This window comes from Kalmanozyma brasiliensis (genome assembly GCF_000497045.1).
Source record: "Kalmanozyma brasiliensis GHG001 unplaced genomic scaffold PSEUBRA_SCAF10, whole genome shotgun sequence".
NCBI classification, from domain to species: domain Eukaryota; kingdom Fungi; phylum Basidiomycota; class Ustilaginomycetes; order Ustilaginales; genus Kalmanozyma; species Kalmanozyma brasiliensis.
Genome location: NW_015961949.1, coordinates 429549 through 457290, shown reverse-complemented (window position 1 = coordinate 457290; position 27742 = coordinate 429549). Strand labels below are relative to the sequence as shown.

At 58.3% G+C, this 27742-nt stretch overlaps 8 protein-coding genes across 8 annotated transcripts; 5 read left to right on the top strand and 3 right to left on the bottom strand.

Annotated features, from left to right (window-relative positions):
• Positions 1–511: 511 nt before the first annotated feature.
• PSEUBRA_000812 (Major facilitator superfamily) lies at positions 512–2266 on the top strand (the record flags this gene model as incomplete). The annotated part of the gene is made up of 1 exon (XM_016434138.1): positions 512–2266. One exon carries the CDS (start codon positions 512–514, stop codon positions 2264–2266), a length of 1755 nt encoding a protein of 584 aa, XP_016294582.1.
• A 666-nt stretch (positions 2267–2932) lies between these two features.
• PSEUBRA_000811 (Zn(2)-C6 fungal-type DNA-binding domain protein) lies at positions 2933–6199 on the top strand (the record flags this gene model as incomplete). Its single annotated transcript, XM_059464456.1, has 1 exon — positions 2933–6199. The coding sequence occupies one exon, from the start codon at positions 2933–2935 to the stop codon at positions 6197–6199; it is 3267 nt and encodes a 1088-aa protein (XP_059320923.1).
• A 162-nt stretch (positions 6200–6361) lies between these two features.
• Positions 6362–7783, bottom strand: PSEUBRA_000810 (uncharacterized protein; the record flags this gene model as incomplete). The annotated part of the gene is made up of 1 exon (XM_016434113.1): positions 6362–7783. One exon carries the CDS (start codon positions 7781–7783, stop codon positions 6362–6364), a length of 1422 nt encoding a protein of 473 aa, XP_016294580.1.
• A 951-nt stretch (positions 7784–8734) lies between these two features.
• PSEUBRA_000809 (Glucose-methanol-choline oxidoreductase, C-terminal) lies at positions 8735–10849 on the bottom strand (the record flags this gene model as incomplete). The annotated part of the gene is made up of 1 exon (XM_016434106.1): positions 8735–10849. One exon carries the CDS (start codon positions 10847–10849, stop codon positions 8735–8737), a length of 2115 nt encoding a protein of 704 aa, XP_016294579.1.
• A 1793-nt stretch (positions 10850–12642) lies between these two features.
• Positions 12643–14718, top strand: PSEUBRA_000808 (Phosphoesterase domain protein; the record flags this gene model as incomplete). Its single annotated transcript, XM_016434143.1, has 1 exon — positions 12643–14718. The coding sequence occupies one exon, from the start codon at positions 12643–12645 to the stop codon at positions 14716–14718; it is 2076 nt and encodes a 691-aa protein (XP_016294578.1).
• Positions 14719–14759: 41 nt separating this feature from the next.
• PSEUBRA_000807 (Nucleolar pre-ribosomal-associated protein 1, N-terminal) lies at positions 14760–22036 on the bottom strand (the record flags this gene model as incomplete). The annotated part of the gene is made up of 2 exons (XM_016434104.1): positions 14760–18571; positions 18853–22036. 2 exons carry the CDS (start codon positions 22034–22036, stop codon positions 14760–14762), a joined length of 6996 nt encoding a protein of 2331 aa, XP_016294577.1.
• A 401-nt stretch (positions 22037–22437) lies between these two features.
• On the top strand, positions 22438–24375 carry PSEUBRA_000806 (Phosphomethylpyrimidine kinase type-1; the record flags this gene model as incomplete). Its single annotated transcript, XM_059464454.1, has 1 exon — positions 22438–24375. The coding sequence occupies one exon, from the start codon at positions 22438–22440 to the stop codon at positions 24373–24375; it is 1938 nt and encodes a 645-aa protein (XP_059320922.1).
• Positions 24376–25965: 1590 nt separating this feature from the next.
• PSEUBRA_000805 (Major facilitator superfamily) lies at positions 25966–27723 on the top strand (the record flags this gene model as incomplete). Its single annotated transcript, XM_016434157.1, has 1 exon — positions 25966–27723. One exon carries the CDS (start codon positions 25966–25968, stop codon positions 27721–27723), a length of 1758 nt encoding a protein of 585 aa, XP_016294575.1.
• Positions 27724–27742: the final 19 nt, after the last annotated feature.

The window sequence follows — 27742 nt, the reverse complement described above, 5'->3', positions numbered from 1 at the left end:
TCGAGCTCAGCGGCATCCATCCGTTGTTCGCTAGCGCATGTCTCTGAGCGCCTCCCACACTTTTGCCGTTCCTGAAGCGTGTCTCCCGGGGCTCAATGCTCTCCCCACTCTGAAGCGTGGAAGTCGCGGAGCAAGCGCTCTGGACACTGGTCCTGGACACAGGTCCTGCCCTTGAGACGTCGCGTTTTGTGGGGTTGACAGCGGCTAACCCCGCACCTTAGCCCCTCGGCTTCTACGCCGGCGTTCCCTCGCCACGCCACATGTGTGCATTGACAGAGGTTGTCAGTCCCATACACGGCTTTGCCAAGGTTCTCGCCTGGCAAACGAGCCCGACTCGCTTGACTGTCTCTCGCTACCCCAAAGCAGGAAGGAGTGGTTCAAGACGCCTCGCATCTCCCAGCGTCATATATACCGACGAGTCCCTTACCTCCGCTTCTCTAGCTTCCTTCTGCTCCCTTCTGCCTCTGTTTCTTCCCCTACCTCATCCCCGCGAAGGATACTTCTCGCAACAATGTCCAACGCCTCCAAGGAAAAGATCGACGAGACGATCTACGAGACGAAGGATAACGACTTTGATCGGTCGCCCACCAACCTCTCGCACGCTGCCGAGGATGAGAGCGGCATCCGTTTTAACCAAGATGGTACGCCCTCTGATCCTGCCCAATATGCCACCTGGCGTCGTGGCATTCGCAAGCTCGACTGGCGTGCCGTTCCCGCCCTAGGCCTGCTCTGGCTCGCCAACTTCATCGACAGGTCCAACATCGGTAACGCCAAAGTCGCCGGTCTCACCACCGACCTCAAACTCGACGGTCAAAAATTCAACATCGCCCTCGCCATCTTTTACATTACCTACATTGCTAGCGAGATCCCCAGCAACATGATGCTGAGGAAGTTGGGAGCCAAGTTCTGGTTGCCGTTTATTGTGTTCGCTTGGGGCGTGGTCACGGTTTTCCTCGGCATCGTCAAGAACTTTGCGGGGCTGATCGTTGTCCGACTCTTGCTGGGATTGTTCGAAGGTGGTCTGCTGCCTGGCATGCCCCTGTACCTCTCGCAACTCTACCCGAGATACATGGTCCAGGTACGCATTGCATACTTCTACGCAGGAGCCAGCCTTTCTGGGGCCTTTGGAGGCCTGCTCGCCTCGGGCTTGATCCATATGGATGGTCTTGGTGTTCAGAACCGCTATCTGGCTCCTCTGAGGCCGCTGACCGCACGAGGAGTTGCTGGCTGGCGGTGGATTTTCTTGATTGAAGGGTTGCTCACTATTGTCGTGGCATGCTTTGCGTGGTGGTCGTTGCCAGCCTCAGTCAGGAGCTTCAAGGGTCTGAAGGAGGACGAGCGCGAGCTCATGCTCGCTGTTCTGGGACGCGACCAGCAGAACAACCGCGCAAAGGCAGCTGGAGTTGCTCCCATTCTGAAGGCAGACGAGGACGATGCGGAGAAGCAGCAACACACGATGAAGGTCTCGGCACCCAACGCACTCACGGCTGTCAATGCCAATGCAGCGGACAGCTCGGCGATCCGTCAAGGAATGGTGTTCGAGGAGGAGCAGTTCGAATGGCGCGAAGTCCGACGTGGTCTCATGGAGCCTCAAGCTTGGTTCTTGGGCATTGCCTACCTGCTCATCTGTAACTCGCTCTACTCGTTCAGTCTCTTCTTGCCGACTATCTTGCGAGGCATCTACCCGGACATCGCAACCACCCGCCTCCAGCTCCTCACGGTCCCGCCCTACGTCCCTGCCACGGTGCTGGTGATCATCGTCGCCTATCTCTCGGACAAAACGCGCATGCGGGGCCCTTTCATGCTCGCCCTCCTCCCCCTCTCCATGATTGGCTACATCATGCTCCTCGCGACCAACGATGCCAAGGTCAAGTACGGTGCGACCTTCCTCATCGCTCTCGGTCTCTACCCTAGTGCGCCATGCATCCTCGCGCTTCCGATCAACAACAACTCCGGTCTCTACAAGCGGGCTACGGTCATCGCGCTCGAGCTCATGATTGCGAATCTGGCAGGCTTTGTGGCGACGTTCATCTATCAGGCCCACTGGGCACCCAAGTATGTACAGGGTCACTCGGTCGCGCTCGCCAGTCTGGTCGGCGCCGAGATTTTCATTGCGATCAACGTCTGGTGGTGCTGGAGCGAAAACAAGGCGAGAGAAGCCGGCAAGAGGGAGGGCAACTGGGCGGCATACCAGAAGCTTGTCGATGAGGGAAAGACCAAGGCCCCCATCGGAGATCGCTCGCCTCACTTTAGGTACACTTTGTAGTAGCATTCTGCGATATACACGGCCAGAAACAATTTCTCATTCGATGGTCAGAGACGTGCTTACAGTATTGTGTTGATTGGGTCGAGATCAGAATCCCTCATTGCAGTTCAGAGAGTGAGTGGCAAACGTATGGCGATGCTGAACATCGCCGGTTGAGTGTGCACCATGGTCGCAGTGCCTGACAGGAGGATGAGGCGGCTCTCGATTCACCCGCAAATTTGGCTGAGACTCTGGATCTGCGGAACGGCAAACAAGGCGGGAGGACCCTTCCGACCAGCTGCAGCTCAGATGCCGCCAAATGGGTGAATTGCTAATTCAGCAAGGCAGCCGAGCGTGAGAACTCGATCCGCTCGAAATATTCCCAACAACCGTGCACCATCACAACTGCAGCTATCTACCTTCATCTTGTCATCCAACAACCATCTCCACCATTGCTTTCAATCTCGGGAATGCTCACATGAAGAGACAAAGCTGATCGAAAGTTGAGCACCGACTCATTCCCTCGTTTCATACCGCCACCATCCGATCACCTCACCAGAAGATGCCGGCAAACATTCGTGCTCGATCATCCAACAGCTGTCGATAAGCTACTCACATACGAGGATCCTACCGTACGCCTACATCCACAACCCCATCGAAGCATCAGAGTCGCTCGGAAGGGTCAACATGCCATCCTCACCCCATCCGTACCGCTCTGCGGCACATCAGCTCCAGCATCCTGAGCACGCATCGTACTCGCCGTCGCCACGATCCACTCCGCTGTATTCTTCCGCAGCCCGTAGCTCCCACATCTATCGCAGTGCATCGAATGCATCCAGCCCCGAAGCATTCAGCGAACATGACTCGCCCAGGAGAGCCGCCCACGACTACCCAGGCGTCCCTTCCTCTCGGGCAGTATCCGCTTCTCGCGCGCCTGCCAATGCATACGATCCGGTCCAACAGCCAGGTCCGTCCGCATCCAAGCGTCGCAAACAGTCTCATGATTCTCCCACCATTCCAATGACTTCCGAATCGCCATCGAGTGCTACTAAGAACGCATCCGCCGAGGAACCTCCCGGCTCAGACTCGAAAGGATCGTCTAGGGTGGCAAAGGCGTGCCAACCATGCAGCACCAAGAAGCGAAGATGCGATGGTCGACAGCCGGAATGCTCTGTATGCCAAGTACTAGGCACGCCTTGCACCTATAATCACACCGGACTCAAGCGAGGTCCGCCGAAAGGATTCCGATCCGGTCCCAAAGAATCGGCCAGAGCCAAGCTCATCCGCACACTCGAGACGACCATCCGCGATCTTGTCAATCACCTGGGCAAAGAAGACGCAGGTGCCGAGATCGTTCGAGTGTCTGGAGAGCGTGCTCTTCCAATATCTGATGCTCAGCGTGATAATTCTGGCCACGATGATGAGCCAGGATCTCGAAAGCGAGCTGCCGGCAAGCGGGCCGCCTCAAGAATCAAGATCGAGCACCTCACATCCAGCGACAATGTTGATCGTTTCAACAATTCTCGAGTCTCAGACGGAGAAGACGAAGATCGTGCAATCGCTGAAGAGGACGTCATTGGGGAGACTTCGCAAGGTGAGCTCGTCTATCGCGGCTCGAGCTCTGGCATCGGCATCTTGCAGCGTCAACATCGTGCAGAGTCGCCGTCAGGCGCCCTAGGTCTCACAGCAGGCCGTTCGGTCGCATCAAGCTCGTCTGCTCCCTTTGGCGGACGTTCCCGAGATGACCGCCACTCGGGTGACACGCCTTTGCATCCCAAAGCTCCCGTCTTTTTGCCGATTTCTTCACCACGACAGCACGGCGATGCAGAGACGGCGAGCTCGCAGGATCGATCTCCGCGCCTGGGCAAGAATGTTGCGAGGAAGGAAGCATCGCACCTACACAGTCTGTATCCGGGCTCCAGTCACGACAGTCACGGGCGGACCAGCGTTGCATCCGCTGAGGATCCCATCGTCTCGGATGAGGAGAACGACCGCCTCTTCCGATACTACTGGCAAGGCTTCCACCCGTTCTATCCGATCCTCTACAAGCCATGGTTCGTCGCCTTTTCTCGCGAAGATCTACGAAGCAACCTCGAGCCGAGCCTCCTCTTCGCCATCTACGCCATCGCGGCCTGCGTCGTTCCCGGCAACGCATCTCAGAGCGGTAGCAGCGAATCCGACACCTCTGCTCACAAACTCAACCTCGAGCGTGCACAATCGTTCTGCCAAGCGGCGGAACGACACGTCCTCGCCAAAGGACTGCGGCCCGACATTGCATCCATCCAGACTTGCTGGCTGCTCAGTCTCTACTCGCATGGAACGGGCGACCTGTCGAGGGCGTGGAACTTTCAGAATCTGGCCAGCTCCATGGCTGTCGACATGGGTCTACACCGATGGCCCATCTATCGTCCCGAGATCGTTCAGGATCGTGTTCAACGCGAGACGCGCATCCGCGTCATTTGGCACTGCTACATTGTGGACAAGGTGCTGTGTGCCGAGATGGGACGTCCCGTCACGCTGCGCGCCAAGGACATCGACGTGCCGCTCCTCTCCGAGACAGAGGACGACGAGTTCGAGCTGTGGTCGGATCAGACTGAGATGCAGACGGTCGATCAGTCCGGTTCTCGACCGACTACATCGGCATCAGCATCCATGCGCCGCCTGCATGCGCCTTCATGTCTCAATTGGGGCGTGCATCTGTTCAAGATCGTGGAGCGTATCCTGGATGAAGTGCATTCCCTTCGGCGCAAAGCCTTCCTACGTCGGCAAGGCAAACAGCAAGTGCTCGCGGACCTCGACCGTCAGCTCACCGAATGGAAAGAAAAGCTCCCTCCCCACCTTCACCTCGATGACAGCACCAACGACGGCCCCTTTCCTTCCTTTTTCGCGCTCAACCTGTGGTACTACACAGGCCGTCTCCTCCTGCATCGCCCATTCATCCCGCAAGAAGAAGGACTAGCCATGTCGAAAGTCCTCGAAAACGACTCGCATCGGCAGAGCACCCTGGCGGCCAACACCATCTGCGATCTCCTCGAAGCCGCCTCGCGCGATATCGTCGATCGGCTCAGCACCGATCTGGGCTACTGCCTGTTCACGGCGGCGGTGATGTTCGTGTTCAACGCGCGGTTGCCGGATGCCAAGATCGCGAGCGATGCGAGACGACGGTACGGGCTGTGCGTGCAGTGGTTGAAGAAGTTAGCGGATACATGGCCGGCCGCGTCTGCGCACCGGTTGTTGTTGGACGGGTTTGCAGTGGTAGGTGAGGACGCGTCGAAGCACGGCGCGGATGCGTCGAGGAGACGACCGAGTGTCGCAGCCACTGTCGGGGTGGGCAAGGTGTCGAGTTGGATTGCGGAGACTGAAGGGGCGCTGGCCGACCCTGTGCCAACGAAGGCCGCGGCAACACCGCAGATGCTGCTGCAGAATGCGGCGGTGGGGTGGAATGGTGGTGCGCAACCGTCGAACGATGCAGTGCGCAACATCAGTGCTCAGAACCTGATGGATTTCGCACCGGGGATTTTCGACGTCGAGTCGTTCTTCTGGAACGAAAACGCCTCTGCGCCGTCGTTGATGGGGATGAACTTCAACCAGGTTCCTTCGACGAGCGCCCCACCGGCGCCACCTGCACCATCGATGCCGTACACTGGGTTCAACGGCAATATGCTCAGCGGCATCGGTGGGGGTGGGGGATACACGATGGGTGGGGGGATGCAAAGCACCCCGTCGGCGCTGCCGTACGTTGGAGGAGGAGGAGGGGGGATGTTCGAGCAGCAGCAGCGGCAGCCACAGTCGATGCAGGCAACCGTGCCCGTGTCGCAGAGCAACGCGCCAGCGGATGCAGCGACAACGGCGGCAGCGTACAACACGTCGCCGTTCGCGTTCAACCCCACCAGCCAGAGCCTCGGCGAGTTTTGGAGCATGTTGGAGCTTCCACCTGCCTTTTTGCAGCAGTGAGTGCACGTCGTTCTTCATAGACACGTTCGGAGCAGCTTGGCTTGCAATGCAGGGGGAAGAGTTTCATCAGAATTGCTGCACGCGGGGGAAGTGTGAATGAGTGTGTGAAATTGCATTGCAGGTCCTGCCTGTCTTGAGAATGTCCGTGTGATCCTCTTGCGTCTAGATCCAAGCTGCAATCGCAGTGGCGAGGGACAGCAGCGTAGCGAGCGCGGTCCAGTTGCGCTGGACGCTCTGAGCGCCCGAAGTGGACGTTGAGCTAGATCCCGATGCGGCAGCTCCACCTGTCGCGCTCACCGCACTGGCACTGGTGGTCTCGCTGGTCGCCACGGCCTTTCTCCATCCACTCGGTCTCCATCCCACTGCGACATCGGACGCGCTCTTCTCGAACAGCACCGTGCGTCCTTCGCTACTGCCAAACACTTCATCCGCATTATGCGTTGCACCTCGGATCACCGTCATTGTATGTCTCAGTGTGCCCGTCCAATCGGGCAGGGCTTCCTTCGTTAGGTTTCCTGGGAAACCTCGAACGTCCTCGTTGGTTCGCGCGAGGTAGTTGATGTACTTCCACCAGGCCAAATTCCTGTCCCTACGCGCGACGCCACCTTGGAGTAGCGCCATACAGTACTGATCCCCGCTAGACGCCGTATCGTCGTACCCCACAACGTAACGTACATCGCGAGAGATGACGTTGTTAAAGTGCTGCCGGGGCGTGAGCGGGGTGGTAAAGTTATCAAATCCGTACCGCCAGGTGTTCCACAGTGGACAGTCTTCCTTTGTTGCGACGCTTCGATCTGTGGTCGGTCGATCCGAGGTGAAGTACACGCTGGAACTGGGATCACCAGCGATGTATCTCACCGCCAAGTTCGAGGAGGGAGTCTTTGCGACGATAGCGTATCGATTCATCAGTTGACCTCCACCGCCGTGACCGACGAATACGAGCTCCTCCAAGCGCGGGTATTGGGTTTGATTGCTGAAGTGTTCCGCGAGCGCATCGAGAGCGTCGAAGCTCGTCTCCGTCGCACCCCTGGGATGGACCGCAGCTTCACCCGCTTGCCACGCGTTGATGTCCCCCCATGCCAGCTCGTCCGACGAATACTGCCCATTGTTGAGTCGCGCACTGTAGAATTCCGGTGCGACAATGATCGCGTTGGAATCGGCGGCGGTGTAGCCAGCCGAGACGGCCGAGGTGAGGATGTCGTGCATGGTCGTCCAGTACGCGTCGCCGTCGCGATTGCGACCGTGGATCATGATGAAGGCTTGGCGGGCGAGGGTGTTGGAGGGAGAGCGGGTCCAGTATGCGGCGAGGGAGTGGGCGCCGACGGACAGGGAGCGGAGGCGGGCGCCGGAGGGTGCGACGGGGTCGCTGTGATCTTCGTGACCCAAGGGCGTGCCTTGTTGGGCCGCAGTGAGGGTCGAGGCATCCCGTGCGACCAGCTGGGAGGAGTGTTGGGCATTAGAGCGAGCGACGAGCGAGGCGTCGCCAAAGGGAATGTGGTTCGCCGCCACGAGCGTGCTGAGGGCGGAAAGGGTTGTGAGGAGGGTGGTCAGCGCCACAACGAGCGTCGATGATGAGGCGCGCATGGTGTAGTCTTCCTATCCGACGAGCAGCTGGTGTCGGAAAGAGCTTTGATACTCTCGGAAGAGTTTGGGTCGATGGTGGTCAGGACGAAAGGTGACGACGGGGAAAAGGGATAGACACCGCCTTACCACGGAGAAGGCGCTCTTAAGAAGTCTCATCTACCCGCCCAATCACCGCTGCGATCACGGCGAACCAACACCGCAGACCACACAATGAGCAACCAACACAATGCCAACACAACACGCCAAGCCACAAGATCGTCGTTGCATAGTCACCGAGACGCACGTCTCACATTGCGTTGCTATGCGGATACCATAAGGTCGCCCCTCGCCTAAGCAAAGGGATTTCAAGATCGCCGAAGTGCACAACGCCGAGCGCGCGCGCCCTGCATTGTGGTCATGCAGCTCATCAGCTGTCAAATTTGCGAAAAAATTCATGCAGCGTGATGCCAAGCCTTGTGCGTTGCGAAAAGGGCGCGCGTCCGAGGGTGGCTTGCTAGAGCAGATCGGAAGCGAGGGCCGAAAGGACGATCTTTGTACGCTGGCACCTGCGTGATCCGGCTCAACGACGCCGATTCTTCAGAGTGAACTCGGCTGAGGTGTTGTTGACGCAGCTCCCTCGTCGCGGCCACTCCAAAGGTTTGTGTTCAGCATGGCAGCGCGCCCCCTCCCTGTTCAGCAAGGTGGGCCGGATTGCGGCACCGATTGCCCCCAACCGACGCGCAACGACAAGATTGACTTACTCACACGTCACAGTCTCGATGATGCAAACAGTCGGTCTGAATGGGTGACAAGGCTGAAAGAAAAGCAAAAAAGTTGCATCTGAACCCGCAAGTGTGGCGACGACCGGCGACGCAACACTTTGGTGTTCGAGATCGAGAACAACAAGAAAACGAAAGATCCAACACATAGCCCTGATCGAGCTACGTTTATCCATGACGGGGGGCGGGTATATCACTTCTCCTCATCGCAGTCCTCCTCTGCCATGCTAGCAGCGGCAGCCTCGTTTTCACCATCCCAATCGCACTCGTCGATGAGCTCGAACGGGTCAGCCTTGATGAGATCCGCGGCGATCTCGGCGATGGCGTACGTGGTCGACATGAGGTGGCTACTCAACGAGATTGGGACCACACTAGCATCCACCACGCGGACGTTGCTGGTGCCGTAGACGCGAAGCTCGTTGTCGACCACACCACCGTCGTCCTCGTCGAGCATGGAGCAGGTGGAGCTCGGGTGGGATTCGGTCTGCGCCGTCTGCGCCACATACTTGTCCACATCTTCGTCGCTCACCACAGCACTGCCAGGGAGCGACTCGCCACCCATGACACTGCTGAGCGGGGCGGTGGTGCCGATCTTCCGTGCGAGCTGCACACCCGATCGCATCAGCTCCACGTCCGAGCGGTGCTGCAGGTAGTTCGGGTTGATAATAGGTTTATCGAAGGGGTTTTTGGATGAGATCTCGACCCAACCCCTCGAGAATGGAGCTTGCAACGCCGTCTCGACCATCACCTGTTTGCCGTTGCTGATGCCGAGCAGCATCTCCATCGCACCCTTCGCACCGCCAGTGAAGCCCTTATCGCTCTTGGCAGTGAGCAAGTCTTCCAGTAGGAACTTGTACTGCTTAGCCCAACCCCGACGCACGGCCTCGGGCACGTTGGTGGCGCTCTTGATGTAGTCGACCGAGAATTTCTTCGCACGGGCGATGAAGTTGGACGTCTCGTTGGCACCGTACAGCTTGTCCAGCGTCACGTATGCGACCGACGAGTCGACGAACGAGGCTTGCTTGGTCAGATTTGTCTCTGTCGGCAACACAAGTCCGTCCGCGGGGGTGTAGGTGACAGCCGTCGTGAGGTGATCCTGCAGATTCTGCCCGACGCCGGGAAGCTCCTTGACAAGCGTCACATTGTGCTTCTCGAGCAGCTCCTTGCAGCCGAAACCAGAGAGCTGGAGGATCTGGGGCGAACCGATAGCGCCAGCGGAAAGGATCACTTCCCGACGCGCAGTGACGTGCACTCGAGGCGCATCGGGGGAAGCAGCGAACTCGACGCCGAGCGCGCGACGGTCGCCGTTCTCATCCGCCTCGGTGTCCCAGATGATGCGCGTGACGGTCTGATTGGGAAGCACGACGAGGTTCTTGCGCTTACTGGCGATGGGATCGAGATAGGCGTTGCGTGAAAAGCAGCGCTCCCAGTTCTTGGAGTTGATGGTGGAAGTGGCAATGAAGGCACCTTGATTGTCGCCGTCGTACGGGCTGTCGGCGTGGTCGATGCCGAGGGCAGCCAGGGTGGGCACCCAGTCGGCGACAGGCTGGTAGCTGACACCGGGGTAGGTGAGGGCGATAGGTCCGTCTTCACCGACGAAATCGGTCTGATTGCTGATGCTAGTGTCGAGCTGCTTGATGGTGTTTGGTGTGAACGACGTCGATTTCCTCATAGCGTCCCTGAGGTTGTGCCAGCCCCATGTGGCGATGTCGCCGGAGAGACGACCCCATACCTGGTGCTCGCGCTTGGTGGGAGCAACGTAGTACATGCCATTGATAGCCGAGGAGCCGCCGAGGACCTTTCCGCGAGGCCAGCTGGTGGTGCGCGAATTGCCGTCCGCATCCTGCAGCTTGGACTGGTTGGCCGTGACGTACTGCCAGTCGAGGTCGGAGCCGACTGAGGATTTGAAGTAGGCGTTGCCGGGGACGAGCACCGCCTCGTCGTCAGAGTAGCCAGAGTGACCGGCTTCAATGACGGCGACAGTCACGTCTGGGTCTTCCGAAAGGCGACCGGCGAGCGCAAGACCGGCTGTGCCACCCCCAGCAATGACGTAGTCGAACACTTCATCGGCGAGGGCGGTGTAGTTTTTGGCGATGGCGGCACCTGGTCGGGAGCGCGGCTGAATACGAGGTCGGTCACCAAATAGGTCGCGCGAATAGAGCGTGGGGTCGGAGGGGTAGGATGGGTCGGCGTGCAGATTCCTGGCGCGTCGATGGTGGCGCGGTCGAGTGTGCCCGGCAGGCTCGAGCGAGGCGGTGGAAAGGAGAGGCAACGAGACCAGGAGCAGGGAAAAGAAGGTGACCTTCATCGTGTCGTACAAGCCAACTGTGATGCAAAGTGTGGACGCGATGTGCTAAGCTCGAGCGAAAGGGAGCGTGTCGAAGGTCCAAAAGAAGGTCTGCCAGAGGCTTTCGAAGGGGTCGAGACGGAGCTGGTGGAGAGATGCCTTGCAGAAGGGGAGGTGAATGACGCTACAAGCAGAGGCCAGCCCTTTCTGAACCTGTCAGATGGAGGCCCTTGATGAGGATCAAGTGGGGATGCGAGTGGAGACGCGACGAGGGATGATGGTGAAGAGAGGAGAGGTATAATCGAGGATGGTGGGAGTGGAGTGATGATCAAAGGAGCGTGTCGTTGGATCAGAGAACGAGCGATGGCGTGAATGGGTGGGCAGAAAGGGAGCGGAGAGGATGAGGGAGGCGGGGGTCGAAAAGGGTAAGTGCTCTCCGGGGCTTGGCATGGAAGCGGATCTTGGACTCGATATGAAGCGCAGCATCTGGCTCGGATGAGACGGACACACGCGTTTGCTCCCACTTCGTCGAAGCGCTTGTCACATTCCACAATCGTACAACCCGACAACCTCCCACAATGCCGCTTCTTGGCAATCGCAGTCCAAGCGGCGATGAGACCCCTGTCCCGGGTGATCCGCACACGAGGAAGCTCGAGAGTCGCGGCTTCCAATTGAGATCCCACGGTAGCCGGATCAACCGAGAGAGATTCGTGAGGGGTCACGCTCCCCCCATGCGACGGCATAGCCGACCCGAATCCCAGGTGCACTGCGACGCGAGTGTGACGATGCAGAAGTGTCTCATTCTGCCGAGCTTGCACGTCTTGCCTTTCAAGTCACACGAGGCTGACATGGTGCTGCTGCTGCATGTTCGGCTCGCCTTGACTCTTCACCACCAGGTCCGCCGAGCTGGGACTTTTTTCGTGGCGGAGTCTCAAGTGTCTGTGTCGACTGCCCCTCTGCCTCACTTTGGTTCGCTGCGCTGCACTCTTTGAGATGTGCATGTCTCGGCTGCCGAAATTCTTCCAGGTGCAAGAGCGCGTTCCTGCGCGTTTGCTGCTTCGGTCTGCCAAGACTCCGACCAGCTGCCAGCGCGACGTGTCCTGTCAAAGGGTCCAGTCTTCGGCTCTTGAAGCTGGTCAGGAAAGCTCGTTGCTCGTCCAACAGGCAAGCCCAGCGGCATCATTGTCTGCGGCTATATCCCCCTGCAGGACCGCTTTCCTGACCAGCTATGGCGAGTGTAGCCTTTGATGCAGCTGGGCCGCCTTCGATATCGATGATTTGTTCTTCTAGAGGCTCTGATGCCGAGGCAGCAATCTCCCTCAAGGACGCTCTCCATCGCTTGTACCACTGCACGGTAGTCATGGCGTGCACTGACGCTGCAACCTTACGCCCTCGTAATCGTGCGTGCCCTGCAACATCCCTATGCAACGCGGTCGGTCGCAGATCCTTCCCTGCCTACCCGAGCTGTGCAGCCAAAGCTCGATGAATGATCGTCGTCCTGCATTGCTTTCAACCAGATCTCTCATCGATGCAGGCGCAAATGCAATGTACCCTTGCATCTACCAGCTTAGCGACAGGATGGTCTGCCAATGCTTGCTCCCATGGCCGGCCTCGCTGGGCTGACCGGCACGAAATCACCGATGCGCGCATCGATTAGTTGCAATCGAGATCGCAACAGCTTACTCTACCGATCTTACATCTAACATTTTCGCGCCGCCTGCACCGAGCGCGAACCTTCATGCAGGGTTCACACTTCAATTGTCTCCTTCAACCGACCATCTAGACACATCTCGATGACGCTCCTTCCATAGACGATGCGACATAGAATCGGCAAAGGCGTGCTGCTCACAGCGGCCTTCTCCCTTCTCCTCACCTGCGTGTTCTACCTCGCGCACGATACCGTTCTCCACAACTCGCGGATCATCGGATGGCAGGCGTACACCGCTATCGACCTTCGCAAGCCTGCCCACTCCACCGCTGGGGATGCTGTCAACTCCACATCTCCTCCTCCTTCAACACCCGGAGTGGTGGCAGGTGAGCAGTACGACGACGCCTATCCACTCGATATCTATGCTCCCACGCTGCCAAATCCAGCACCGATCACCGAGATCACCGTGCACAGCTGTCTACCCCTCACGGCGTGCGTGCCGCCCACGACGCCAGCACAAGATGCGGAGTTGGGCAAGTGGGTCCGCGTCGATAGGTCACTCAGCCCCGTTGGCCAGCTGGGCAATTCTGCGGGAGGAATGTTGAGTAATCTGTTTGGAAGCATCGAACAGCGCTTTCTGTTCTACCGCAAGTCGAGGCGGCGCGACGTGCAGGAAGTGGTCGAGATCAAGCTGGTCGAGGAAGGTCAGACCCCGCCGACGGGTGAAGGGTGGCATCGAGTCCAGGATGGACTGCGGAGCAGAGTCGTGCAGATGATGAGCGGCGAGAAAGGGCTGCACCTGTTCTATCGGACAAGCTCGGCGGTGGGGAGGATGCAGGCGGAGTTGGGTGCGAGACAGGTGTCGCACGGGAGCGCCGATGAGGCTGGCAATGCGACGATGCATGCGATCACAGAGCTCGACTTGACCTATGGCGATAATCCGCCTTGGCCCGGGTTCGAGGCCGCAGGGATCATCTCCAGCTCGCATCCTTCCATGGCGTCGTCGAGGATCACGTTGACCTACCGCCGCCGGCCGATGCGCAAACCCACCCTAGACCCACTTAAGTTCAAGAAGGATGGGTCGTTCAAGATCCTTCAACTGGCCGATCTGCACTTCTCCACCACTCCGGAGCCGTGTCGTGACATCGACGTCTCGGATCCACGCTGGTCCTCCCGTGGATGTCTGGCCAAGAACGACACCCTCTCCCTCATCCACAACTGGCTCGACACGGAGAAGCCGGACCTAGTAGTCCTAACCGGGGACCAGCTGAACGGCCAATCGACATCCTGGGACCCGCGCTCCGTCCTCTCGCTCTACACGGCCCCGCTGATCTCGCGCAAGATCCCCTACGCGGTGATCTTCGGCAACCACGACTCGGAATCCGGTCCGCTCAGTCGAGAAGAGCAGATGCAGATCGCGTCCAACATGCCCTACTCCCTCTCCTCGGTCGGACCATCGTTGATCACCGGCACGGGCAACTATCTGCTCAAAGTGGAGAGTGGTCGAGAGGACAGGGCGCACGTAGCGAGCCTTTGGTTCATGGATAGCGGCACACATGCAGAGAAAGATCGGTGGAAGCCGTGGGTCAAACCTGGCTACGGGTTCATCCATAAAGACCAGATCGAGTGGTTCACCACCAAGTACGGGGAGATTAAGGAGTCACTTTTGCCGTATCAACCCGATGGGGCGGCAGATTTGCCCAAACAACCGTGGCGACGGGGGAAGGAGTGGGATTCGGATGCGGATGGCGGTCAGACGCTCGCTCGACCCCCGAGTGTGGTGTTCATGCACATCCCACCGCCGGAAAGTATGAACCCCCCTGACACGGGAGCTTATCCGGAAGTACACAATCCCACCGACCCAAAAACTCCACCGTATCCATCGACAATGACGACCGATCTCGTGGTCGGAGCCAGGCTGGAAACCGCGACGGTGGAAGGCGCCCAGTCCCAACCAGGCATCTTTGACGTTTTGACTTCGCTCAATGCGCACCACCCCGCACCGGGTGGAGTGAGGTTGTTGGTGCACGGTCACATGCACCTCAATTCCGACTGCCGTCGCGTTAATGGGATCTGGATCTGCTTTGGCGGCGGCAGCTCGCTGGCGGGCTACGGGAGGAAGGACGTGCAACGCAGAGCAAGGGTCATCGTACTCGAGCAGTGGGCGGCCAAGATCCGCACATATCATAGGATCGACAGGGACGATAAGCGGGCCGACGAATTCGTGCTCACATACAAGTAATAGACATTTGATTTGTCTGCATTGTGAGTCACAGTGTGATGCTAGGAGGTGAAGAGGTTTGAGACGACCAGTGTAGCGGTCTCGCTGTCGAAGCGACGACAGAGGGCGGTGGAGCGGCGCACGACTTTGGCCAGACGCTGCTGGTCCGGGGATGACGAGGCGGTGGGGGCGATGGTGAGCGCACATCGCTGGATGCGCACACAGCATTGCTGCCACGCGTCATCGTTACTGTGAGCCAGTTCAGGTTCGGCGATGTCCAGAATCTTGTCCAGGATTTCGATGATGGGAGACATCCACATGCCCATCGAAGGGTCTTCTGCGAAGAGCAGCACTCTGTCGAGCACCATGGTGGCTGTGCACGAGATGGTGCGTGCGAGATCGGCTGAGACGGTCGGAAGCGTACGCGTTGTCGACGGAGAGGAGAGGCGACAGTTGTGCAAAGCTTTGACGGTGGTCAGGGTGAGCGTGAGCGTGGGTGCAAGCCAAGCGGCGTCTGTCGCGCGGTGCAGGCGGTCCAGATCGACACTGCGTACGAGTTGCACCAGCAGCAGCATCCAAACGCTTCTCAGTGTTCCTGACGTGCCAACCGTTGCGCCCGACTCGTCATTCGCCTGCCTCTTCCCAGCGTCGTCGCCGTCGCTCCGAGACTCTGCCATGGCCACCACGCCCTCGCGCACCGCCTGCTGCCACATCCACGTCAACAACCCTCTGCGCGTCACCAGCTCGATCGCCACATCGCCCTTCCGCACCAGCCACGCCGTCGTATCTTCGATCAGCGCACGCATCGCCGTCTCCTCCACCGCCCGCTCCGCGCTCATCGACGCACCCGCCATCCCACCATCGCAACTATCGTACATCGACGCAAGCAGCTCCCACGTGCGTCGACGCTTGAAGATCTTCCAGTCGCTTCGACCACCCGAGCGCGCGACGTCGCGCAGGAAACGCAGCATCCACATGCGCTCCTGCTTGTACTTGTCCGACGCCGTGTAGAGCAGGTTGTACAGCAGAGGAATGTCGCCAACGTCGAGCTGCGGGCGTTGGAGGAGGAAGTGCGAGATGATGGGGTAGATGAACGAGCTAGGGGTGGTGATGGAGCGCAGGGCGTGAGCGATGAAGAGAGTGGTCGTGATCGGCAGGTACGGCGCGTCGGAGGGCGTCTCGGAGTCGGTGGCTTGAATCGAGGTCGTCGAATCGAGGGCGTCGCGGAGCAGGTCGAGCACCATGATGAGATGATCCTTCTCTTGGAAGTCTGCCTCTCTGATAGCGAGGTAGAGGTTGGAGGTGAGCGTCAGACTGGCCCGTCGCATGTCGGCACATCGGGAAGACAGCCCGCAAACGACGAGCCCGGGAGCATTTGTGGCGAACACCGACATCCACTGCAATTTGCTCAGCTTCACGTCCGGCAAACTCACACCGGCGAGGAGCGATGCGACAAAGACGGGATCGTAGCGCAGCGCTGCATCCGTGTGCCTGCCGTACACTTGCCCGGATAGCGCAGCTTCGTCGTCATCGTCCTCGAAGCCGCTGTCCATCGTGTTGCGCAGCGACAATGACCGAGGATATTCGGTACAGGTCGCAAAGACAACGTTCGCATCGAGGGATTGAAGCGCCTCGAGTGTGTTCTCTCGGCCATCGACTGGTGCAGACGCACCACCACTTTGAGACGAAGGCAATGTCCAGCCTTGGACCAAACCTGTGAAGGAGTGACCGCACTCTTCTTCGAACATTCTGAACAGCGATAGCAGCATCCTGTCTGACTTCGACAGACTCGCGCCGTAGAACGACATGAGCTTCGTCAGAAGTGGTGCGCGCAGCAGTGCCTTGGCGTCGCGGGAGGCGACGGTGTACACGACTTCCACTAGCGCCTCCCGGAGATGCTGTGATCCATCATGCTTCTCTCGCTCCGACAAAGCGTCTTCTTGCTCCTCCTCGTCGTCCACAGTGTCGCCTCGCGTCGGACGCTGAATGGTGGCTGTGCCGCGAAGGACTGAGTTGAAGTCGGAATGAGCCGACAGAGCGCCGAGGTAGCGCGAAAGATCGGTCTGCCCTAGGTCGGAGTACGAACAGAGGGCAAGCACGAGCTGCATCTGGTCGAGGCCGCGCAGTCGGTTCTTGATCGCGGCCTGGATGACTGGGTCCACGAGCGACTTCTTGAGCTGCACTGCGAAACCTTCGTCGCCTCCAATGCGCTGCACCAGCGAGGTGAAAAGGGTGATGGTCTGCACGAGGTCGACCGTATCATTGCTGTCCTCGGCAAAGCGACGCACGAGCCAGAGTAGGGATGCGTCGACGGTCGCCTGCAAGATCTCTGTCAGGCGAGGGAGGTCGGGGATGTGCTCGATCAATCCCAGCAAGACCTGCAGCAGATGGCGATGGAAGGCCCTAGATGGTAAGGAAGCTGCTGCGGTGCTTGTGAACTCCAAGAGCTTGCTGCTCGTAGCAGTTTGAATCGCTGTCCAGCCAAATTTGCGCGCACATCGCAGGCTGACGATGAGGAGAGACGTCAGCTTTTGCAGTGCGTCTGCCGAGTTAGTGGCCTCCAGAGCGATGGTGCTGGCCAGATCGACGACAGGCTGCAGCTGAGCTTGCGTCCATTCTTGTCCAGAGAGCTCCGCTTCCTCTTGCTCGAGCAGCGCTGACAGCAAAGTCAGCAGAGTGCAAGGCAGCGTGCGAACAACGTCCTGCTGGGCCATAACCCCTGTAGAGGACAGGATCGACATGAGAGCTCCAGAGACGGACGACGCCAGCTTTGGGTGCGCGTGAATAGCCGCTACCAGCGCACCATCCATGGCGGAAGAGCAAATCTCGGCTTCAGAAAGATCACTGAAATTCAGCCCAGCTACGTTCCCGGGTAAAGAAGCTTTGGCATCCCGCTGAACATGCTCGAGGATCGATTGGATGGACCCAAAGAGCAAGTGCTGACGCTGTCCGAATGATGCGTCGCTGCCACTCCTCTCGTTATCTCTCGAACGCAGCGCTGCTGATACAAGCTCTGGCAGTCGCAGAGCCAATGCCTTCCAGATGGCAGATCTCGATTGCAACGACGCTACCAGGACGGCGAGCGCCTCTGCAGCCAGCAAAGAGACACCAGCTTCTGGTTCCCGGGTTTCGAGCGCGCGAGCGAATGTTTCGATAAGGTCAAGGGCGTGATCTTCGGGCAAGAAAGGCATCAAGTTTGTCATGGACCGGAAGAAGGTGCCATCGAAAGCCTGGTCCTGCTCGACTCGATGGATCAAGGAGGTGACTATCTCGACGTCCTCTTTGCGACTTGGGACCAAATGTCGCACGGCGAGCTCGCTGATTCGGAGTAAGACTCCAGATGTAGCCGATGATCCAGAAAGGGCATCAATGCTCGAGACGACATCAGCAAACAGGAAGTGCTTGATGCTTCCCTCCGAGAGCTGTCCCGAAGCATCCGCGATGGAGAGTAGGGAAGCGACGTGATGCAACAATGTCTCGCTGTCTTGGCTTTTGCGCGACCGGTCAACAGCTGTGCGGATTGCGAGACGGGTTAGATCCTCGGTTCTCCAAGCGACCAGCGTGGCTGCCTGCTGAGCTTCGTGATTGCTGTCAGTCGCCATGAAGTCGTCCATAGGCGGAGCAGTAAAAGTGACGTTCAGAGGTAGGTGAAGGATTGGGACGGTGCCGTAGGCGATCTCCGTTGATCCTGAGAAGGCAGCTGCCGCGAGGTTCTCGGTCGCCGGATCGAGCTCCTCAAGGATTTGCGAGACGGCAGAAAAGCCAATTGCGTGCAGCTTCTGCGTTGCTTGGTAGAGTTCGGAGACCTGGACCTGTGTCAGTGGCCTGTCGGCGTCTCGCAGGCGGATCTTGAGATCTTGCGGCGTGGCAGAGCCTGTTCAGACGTAGTGAATGTGCATTCAGGAACATGTCAGCAAAATATTGATACTTGATCGAGAAACAGTATCCTAGCCTCGTCATGAATGGTCAGGACGCCTGTCGAACACCTAGGCGGACGAAGACGACTTCAGAGTTATCGGCAAGCCATCGCTGCAGCAATCAAGCCGCAGGATGTGACTTTGGTGTAGCGGTTCTGATAATTGGGAGATTCTAATCATCCCATTCGATGGCGCGGGCTGAAGCGGCAAGAGGGAGAAAGAGGAACGTGGTACTTACCAAGGAACAGGGCGGAAGAAGCTGAGCTGGCTCGCTTCGACTTCTTGGTCGATAGAGTGCTGAGCTCGGGGGCTGTGCGGATGCTGTGAATCTTGCTGATCAGGGTCGACGCCAGGAAGACGGATGAAGAGTAGTGGGGGCTCCCTTTGATCGCATCGTGGATCTTGACCGACATGGCTTCGACAGCGGAAGTTTGCCGGGTATAGCCGCACAGGACGGGAAGCAAGCGGACGAAGAAAGCAGACAGTGCTCCTACTGTGTCGTCCTCTCCGCCAAACAAGCCCTTCTCGACACGGATGGTGAATTGCTCGAAGATGGCCATGAGCCATGGCGACGCAAGGAGATCCGTGGAGTCAGATGGACTGTTCGAGTCCTTTCCGCTGACCGATGCGTTCTCCTTGCTGCCGTGGTCGCGAACGAGCTGACGAGCAGCCTCAATATAACGATACGGAGTCTTTGCACATCGAAGCATGCACTCGTCCAGGAACGAGATGACCCGGGATTGCTCCACAGAAGGATGGTGAGTGGCAACAGAGACAGAATCGTGTTCGCCTTGCTCTTCGCTTTGAGCCGTTCGAGTGTCAAACTGCGGCAAGCTTGCAAGCCAGGCCTCGATCTCGGACGGGTGATGTTCGAAGAAAGACGAGGATGAGAGCAGGGACCGAATCAGATCCTCGCAGGCTTGCTTGACCTGTGGCAGAGGCGTGGAAACGTAGAGGGTGAGGAGCAACCCGAGGTAGCTCAGGTTGCTGCTCGAACCTGTTGGTTTCGCCGTCCAATCGAAGGAGGCTGCTTGTGTCGAATGCGAGAGAATGCGGAGAGTGTGAACCTGACAAAGGGCCTCTAGGTTGACCTCGCCGCTGTCCTCTTCGTCCCCATCGTCATCACTGCCTTGATTCGATGCGCTGTCAGTCGCTCCGTCGTTGGCATCTTGGGTTCCATTCGCCATCTCGGTGTCCCTGCCTTCCATCTGCGAGGCAGCGTCTGCTGATGATGCATAGATGAAGGCATTGGTCAGGAGTTTGCCAGCATTGAAGCGAACGTCGAAAGCAGAGCTGGGAACGGCTTGATAGTAGAGCGACAAAAGGCGGAGTGCGATCTCGGTCAAGATCATGTTGTCCTTCTCGGTTATGGCACTCGCAGTGTCCTCTTCTGATTGGTCCTGAGCGTCATTGGCATCGGCGTGGTCGTTAATGCTCGATCGAGAGGTAGCTACCTGAAGGATTTGAATGATAACAGAGATGTCGGGAATGCGCTTTCGCGCTTCGAGCTCGAGTGCATCCAGTCGTTTGCGCCAGGATCCGTCCTCGTCTTCGTCCAGCTCCGTGATCGCGGATGAACAGACGTTGCGGAAGTGCACCATGCGGTCCAAGCATCGGCACAACACGGTACAGGTCGAGTATCGGACGAGTCGATCGGAACTGTTGAGGCCTTGACTGAAGAGTGACCGGTGGAACGGTCCCGGAAGAATGTTGGCGAGAATGCTGGACATGGGAGGTGGCTCGGACGCAAGAAGCCGATGGGACTGTGGAGCCAGAGTACCAGCTCCAGGGTCATCGCTCGATTCGAGATGCTCGACCTTGGCGTTGCGGAAGGAGGGAAGCTCGAGACCAACGACACGGCCGAAGAACGCCATGTTGCACAACCAGCGGGAGCTGGGTCTCGGCTCGACGGAGAGCCCAGCACAGGAGCTTTCAAGATAGCCACCTACAAGCTCGGGGCAGGCGGTGAGGATGCCGAGTGCCAATTCTTGCTGGCGAAGATCCTCAGCAACGGAGAGCTGACGAAGCACGCCCGATAGAACTTTGTTGTAGATGGCCCCACCACCAGCGGCTTGCTTGCTCTTCTGTGATGCTTTCGTCTCCACAGCGGATTCGTCGTGGTCGATGCCATTCGCCAACGTGTTGCTCTGGTCCGGACGGGCCTCATCGACGACGTCGGCCTTGCTGGGTGCTTTGCGCGGATACCAGCCTCGATCTGGGTAGCAGATACCAAAGCCTGGATTGGTGCAGATGCTGAGCAGGAAGTGGTGTGCGAGATCGGCTACCGAGGGATTCTCAAGGGTGTCTGTATCAGCATGAATGAGGACATGTTCCTCTTCGCGCGAGTAGAGCTGCACAACGCAGCCGCAAGCCCATTCGTTCCAGAATTCGACCTTCTTGCTACGTGGAATCTTCTGGTCTTTGATGAGATCCTCGTGAAGATGCAGCAAGATGATCTGCACCACGTCGGGTGGATCCTGTGGAAGGCCTTTGAGGATGGCCGGCAGAAAGTCGCGTCCGAGGTCGAGGAGACGAAGTTTGAGCGTGTGCGAGTAGCTCTGCTGCAAGAACGAGAGAAGGAAGAGGATGTAGAGGGTGCGAATGTCGGGCCTGCGCAAGGAAACGTCTTGAGCCACCTGTGCCTTCTTTGAAGTCTTGCTTTTGCGGTTGGCCCTTCGACGCATGTTGAAGATGTGAGGGAGTACCTTCATGGACCAGTTGAACGAGTCGAAGAGCTTGACGGCATGTCGTCCCTGGGCAAAGTTGACGATCTCGCGGAGCAAAACGAGTGAAGCTAGGGCAGCGACGTCAGAACCCTTTGAGGTTCTGGATTCTCGCTGCTTGGATGAGGCGTACTTGGCACCACCCAGGTTGGAGATATAGCTGTGGAGCATGTCGAGCCATGGCTCATTTGCAGAAAGAAGACGTTCGATGATGTTTGAGCCCAGCGCCTGAGTTGGATAGTGGATCGAGAGAAGCGCGAGCGACTGTGCGAGGCAGAAGATGGGCAGGTGGAGCAAGGTGGGAAGGTCCTGACGGTCGGCGAGCTCCCAGGTGGAGAAGATGGACGCCGCACCTGACGATGATGATCCTGATGCTGAGGTTTCGCATAATTGAGCGTAGTCCCTGACAAGCTGGATTCGCTTGTCGTTGGCAGGAATGACGGATCGCTGTGTGTTCTCGGCGAAGGAGAGCGTGGTTTGATGGCGGAAGCGGGTGAGCAAAAGTCGCAAGAGGTCGGCGGAGGGTGTCTTGAGTGCATCATGAAGCTCAGCGCCATGTGCGAAAGGGATGAAAGCCTTGTTCTGCTTGTTGGCCTCCTGTGCTCCGGGCTGGTCGCCGCCGACGGACTGCTCGGCGTCCGAGTCATGGTTGGACGCAGAGGCTGCATCTGAGCTGGCGCGCTTGCGTTTGTCGACCATGACCAGGTATCAAGAGCGATACCAGGCGAAGCTTTTCTCAAGCGTTCGCCGAACCGAAAGTTGGCTGAGTCGGTGTGGTCGAGCGAGGGGAATGTGACGGTCGAGAAGGTTGGAGCTGTGATGCGAGGAGAGAGGGTCCAGACTGCGACTTTTCCACTGCTAAAGACGAGAAAAATTGAGCTTTTCGCTGGATTTTTTGCTTTGTTGCTGCATGGCCCAAACCCTTTTTCTTCTCAAAATCACAAAAAATAAACTCGGAAGACGGGAACTGAAGCTGAAGCACCTTGCTGGAAGATCAAGACCGCCTGTAGCCGTTGAAGCAGCTGTCAAGGGTCTTTGTTCATGCTTGGCGCACGGCACCTCTCTTCCTCCCAAACCTCGTTCGTGTTCATCTTCCGGACATGTCGCCGCCGAGAGTGCTGACTATCGCCGGCTCCGACTCGGGCGGAGGAGCCGGCATTCAGGCCGACCTCAAGACCTTCCTCTCCCTCGGCACCTACGGACTCTCGGTCCTCACTGCATTGACAGCACAAAACACAACCGGCGTATCGGCGATCCATGCGTGCCCATCCGAGTTCGTCTTGCAGCAGTTCGACTCGGTCGCATCAGATATCGAGATTGATGCTGTCAAAGTGGGCATGCTATGCAATCACGACATCGTCGCTGCCCTTGCATCAAGACTACGAGACTGGAAAGCATCATCAGACTCGCATGGAGGGAGCGGCGTGCCCGTTGTGCTGGACCCGGTCATGGTCTCGACATCAGGCTCGTTACTGCTGTCTGAAGGCGCTATCGAGACGCTCATCCAGGACCTACTTCCCCTCTGCACCATCCTCACGCCAAATTTGCCAGAGGCACGACAGCTGCTCAAGTACGCGGCTAAGTTCACCTCGCACCAATCTGGGCCCAGAGAGCGTGAGCTTGCACAGTCGAACGAAATGACTGAGCTACCACAGATGATGGCAGCAGCCAAAAGCATCGCTCAGCTCGGGCCCAAAGCGGTACTTGTTAAGGGAGGACACGCCAAATTGAATCGACCTCAGATTGAATCCTGGCTGGAAGGTCTGGATACTGGCTCAGGTGGCGTCCAGCACATCAGCCCGGCAGCATCTTCTTCAAGGGCGTCAAGATCAACGGGACGGTATCCGCAACGCGATCCATCGAGGCAACCAAGATCGGGACCATCTGCCGGAAGCCTCGAGGCCGATTTGTCAGAGCTGGCCGGTGTCAACGGTGCTGTCATTACACGGAGAGGCAACGTTACTGCCATTCGTACCGACCGAATCCCGCACAGTCATGTCTTAGACGAGACGAGCTCGCAAGGAAACCCGCAAATGGTGGTATGCGATGTGCTCTATCAGCAGACCGACGACGCTGAGGGCTCCTACGTGCTCTTCATCAAGCCATTGATAGCATCGACTGCAACGCATGGCACTGGCTGTACTTTGTCTTCGGCATTGGCAGCATCGCTCGCCCAGGGCCACTCACTCGTACGATCGACTTCCATCGCCATCACATACGTACAAAATGCCATCGCAAACGGGATCCAAGATCTGGGCAAAGGACCTGGACCACTCGACCATTCGTATCCTTTCCAGCCACGTGGCCTCATCACTGACTCTCCGGACAGCAGCACTGCCTCGCCTTTCGCTTTGCTCCGCAGCCTCATATCCAACTCCATCGATGTCTGGACAGCCTTTGTTCAGCATCCGTTTGTGCTCGGTCTTGCCGACGGAAGCTTGTCGCGAGAGGCATTCGAGTGGTTCATGAAGCAGGACTACCTCTTTCTGCGTCACTACGCCCGCATCTGGGCTCAAGCAGCAGCTTCACCCGACAACACATTCGAGGAGGTCTCGACATTAGCAGGGATGGCCCAAGCCATGGCAGAGGAGGCCAAGCTCCATCTGCAGATCTGTCATGACAGCTTAGGTATGTCGGCGTCGCAGCTCGAGCACGAGACGATGGAAAGCGCGGCAACGCTCGCGTACACGCGCTTCGTCCTCGATACCGCTCGGTCGGGCGACACCCTGGAGTTGCTGGTCGCGGTCAGCCCGTGCATGGTCGGGTACGCCCAGGTAGGACTTTGGCTTCAACAGCACCGAAAGCAGGGCATCGACAAAGACTTTGCAGCTTGGATCGACGCATATGCGGGAAGCGACTTCCAGGACGCAGCCAAGAAGGCGATGCTGTTGATCGAGGCAAAAGCGGCGAGAGACCCGCCGTCACCAGAGAGGCTTCGTAAGCTGCAAAAGACGTGGAATGCAGCTTGCCGGCTCGAAGCAGGCATGTGGGACGAAGCTGTCGAACCGAGCCTACGCCGACTCGTGCTGGAACCCTGATCCGCACACCTCCCACGCTAGCAGCAAGCATATACTTCAATCTTACACCTAAGCATCTCGACCCACTCGGACGACGGCTCATCTTGGCTAATTAATCCTGCGTTTGGTCTCGCCTGTACACGATGCATTTGGCAACCCCGCATCACGATGGTCGTGTAAAGCCCCACGTGTGCGGTTCCACGCAGCAGTCCTCACATGATCAGAAGGAGAGCCATGCCCGCGCACAACCCCGCGTCTTGCCGAGTACGGAGACCGAAATGATGACTGAGCTCGCTTAGATGGAAGCGACGACGGGCAAAGCGGATCACCCTCGACGCAATCTCATCCCGGTCGGCGATCTTTTCGACATGTCAGATCGAACATGAAAGCGGCGCGGAATTGTTTTATTTGCCGATCGACGCTGCTGAAGGATGATGCAATGACACATCCACCGGATCGGAGAATTTTCAAATGCTTCGACGTCAACGACATCAGCGAGATCAGGCAGAATCCATTCCAGACTCAGATCGAAGCCACATCTCGGCTGCGGTGGTCTGATTGTTTGCGTCACCCGTTCGTACAGCCCGACTGAAGAGTCTGCAGGCGACCTTTGACCGTCGTCGGCCAAGCACACGCTAGGGACGGCTACCACTCGAGAGCCACGATCGAATCCATTGGCAGCCCAAGCGAGAAGCAAGCCACACTTCCATACATCGAACCAGATCCCCGCAGATGCATACGACAGGAGCCGGTGTTCCTTGCATCCCCACAGCTGGCTCGAATCAGTACAAGGGAGGATTTGAGCAGAAGAAGATGTCGAGGACGAAGCCCTGACAGTGAACGAGCACGAGCACCATGAGCAGCTAGCTGATGACGGCGGCGGCCTAGGCGGGAGCGGCCTGTCAGGACTGCCGCCCCGCCGTTTTAGCGAATCCCTTGGCAGCAAAAGGGTCGATCCGACGGGCCATCGAACAGGCGCGCATTGTTTTTGTTTTTCTCCGATCGTGCAGCATCAGCTGCCGGCGAGAGGCAGACGAGAAGTCGCCTTTGGTGAGCCGGCTTCTTTTCGATCGATGCACCTGCATGCTCCCCCACGTCATTCATTCTGTTGCTTTGCCCCGACGGCTTCGCTGATCAGCTGGGCTCGCACACGCTTCCACGATGATGTCGTTACCGCTCCATCGTTTGTCTGTCCGGAATTCGCTTTGGGTCTCGATGGCGCTTAGGCGATCCTCGCTCCTCAGAGTCGGACGAGCTGATGAAAAAGCTGTGATGATGTCGTAGTCGGTGTCAGCGCTCCCGTTGGCATGACGCCGCACCCTTTTCTGCCCCAGACGAGGGTAAGCTGGCGATGCCTTGCCGGATTCGCAGGACCCTTGTCCGTCTGGTCCCTGGCCCCTTGCCCGGCATCGTCTGACACCGCAAGAGAGCGCCGGTACACTCACAGGTGCCTCCCCAGGTTGCTCGAGTCTTGTTCCACTCGACACGCCCCTAACACTTCCTCTTTCCTTTGTTTCCTTTCCGAACCCACCATCCATCCTACCTCCACCATTCGTCGAGATCCAACCGTCAGAGACCTAGAACTCATCGCAGGACGATCTCCTCACCATCATGGCGGCCAACACGCACGACAGCGCCGCAGCTGCGCACCGTAGCTCCTCCGACGGCGAGTCCACCGTCGCCCAGACGCCCACCCGCGTCAACTCTGGCGGCAAAGACGATGGCTCCCTCACCCAAGAGAAGGGCAACAACAACCACGATGACTCTGCCCCCGCCGACGTCGAGGCGATCCGCGAGAAGAACGACATGGAGAAGACCAACGAGGAGAAGCAGCGCGAGGGCGAGCACGACCTTGAGCCTCGCGAGGAGGACGGCAAGATCGTGCTCACAGAACGTGCTGGCTACCTCGCCACCGGCTACTCGTACCCTACATGGAAAAAGTGGTCCATCCTCTGCGTCATCTTTGCCGTCCAGGTCTCGATGAACTTCAACACCTCGGTCTACCCCAACGCGGTCATGGGCGTTGCAGAGCACTACGGCGTTAGTGAGCAAGCGGCACGTGTGGGTCAGATGATCTTCCTCGTGGCGTATGCGTTCGGATGCGAGTTCTGGGCACCTTGGTCGGAGGAGATCGGTCGATGGCCGGTGCTGCAGATCTCGCTGTTCCTTGTTAACATCTGGCAGGTTCTCGCTGCCTTGGCGCCTAATTATGGCTCGTTGATCGTGGCGCGTTTCTTCGGCGGTCTCTTCACCGCCGGTGGCTCGGTGACGCTCGGTATGGTCGCAGACCTGTGGGAGCCGGATGAGCAGCAGTTTGCTGTCGCCTTCGTCGTTCTTTCGTCCGTCGGCGGCACTTCGGTCGGTCCCTTCATCGGCGGTTTCATCCAAGCCTACCTGCCGCTCAAGTGGAACTTTTGGGTACAGCTCATCTTTGGTGGTGCGGTACAACTCGCCCACTTTGTTCTCGTGCCGGAAACGCGCTCCACGATCCTGCTCGACCGCGAGGCCAAGCGTCGACGCAAGAACGGCGAGCAAAACATTTACGGTCCCAACGAGGTCCGTACCGACCGTTTCAGCATCAAGGAGATCGGCGCCTACTGGCTTCGACCGTTCGAGATGTTCGTTCGCGAACCCATCGTGCTCTTCCTCTCGCTGCTGTCCGGTTTCTCCGACATGCTCATCTTTATCTTCCTCGAGTCGTTCCAGCTGGTGTACAAGCAGTGGGGATTCAGCACGGTGCAGATTGGTCTTGCGTTCATCCCCATCAACCTGGGCTACCTGCTAGGATTCCTCATCTTCATGCCACGTTTTGTGTGGGAGCGCAAGAGGCGGGTTCGCGATCCCGACGCGCTCAAGCCCGAAGCCCGCTTGTGGCTGTTGCTCTACCTCGCACCTCTCGAAGCATTGGGTCTATTTGGATTCGCATGGACCTCCTTGGGTCCTCCCAACGTGCACTGGATCGCCCCCATGATCTTTTCCTGCATGATCGCCATCGCCAACTACGCCATCTACATGGCCACCATCGACTACATGATCGCCGCCTACGGTCCTTACTCGGCCTCGGCAACGGGCGGCAACGCTCTGGCGCGCGACTTCCTCGCCGGTATCTCGGCCATGTACGCCACCCCGCTCTACAACCGCCTCGGTCTGGAATGGGCCTCGACGCTGTTGGCGTTCTTGGCCATCATTGTGGCGATTCCGGTGTACATCTTCTACTGGAAGGGCCCGGCGATTCGTGAGCGCTCCAAGTTCGCTCAGAGTCTGGCGGATGACAGGAAGAAGAACGGTGGACGGAGGACAGATAAGGACGACAAGGCCGAGGCAGGGACCACGTGGAAGAAGGAGAAGAAGCAGGAGACACAGTCGTAGACCACAATCGCGACTCTCA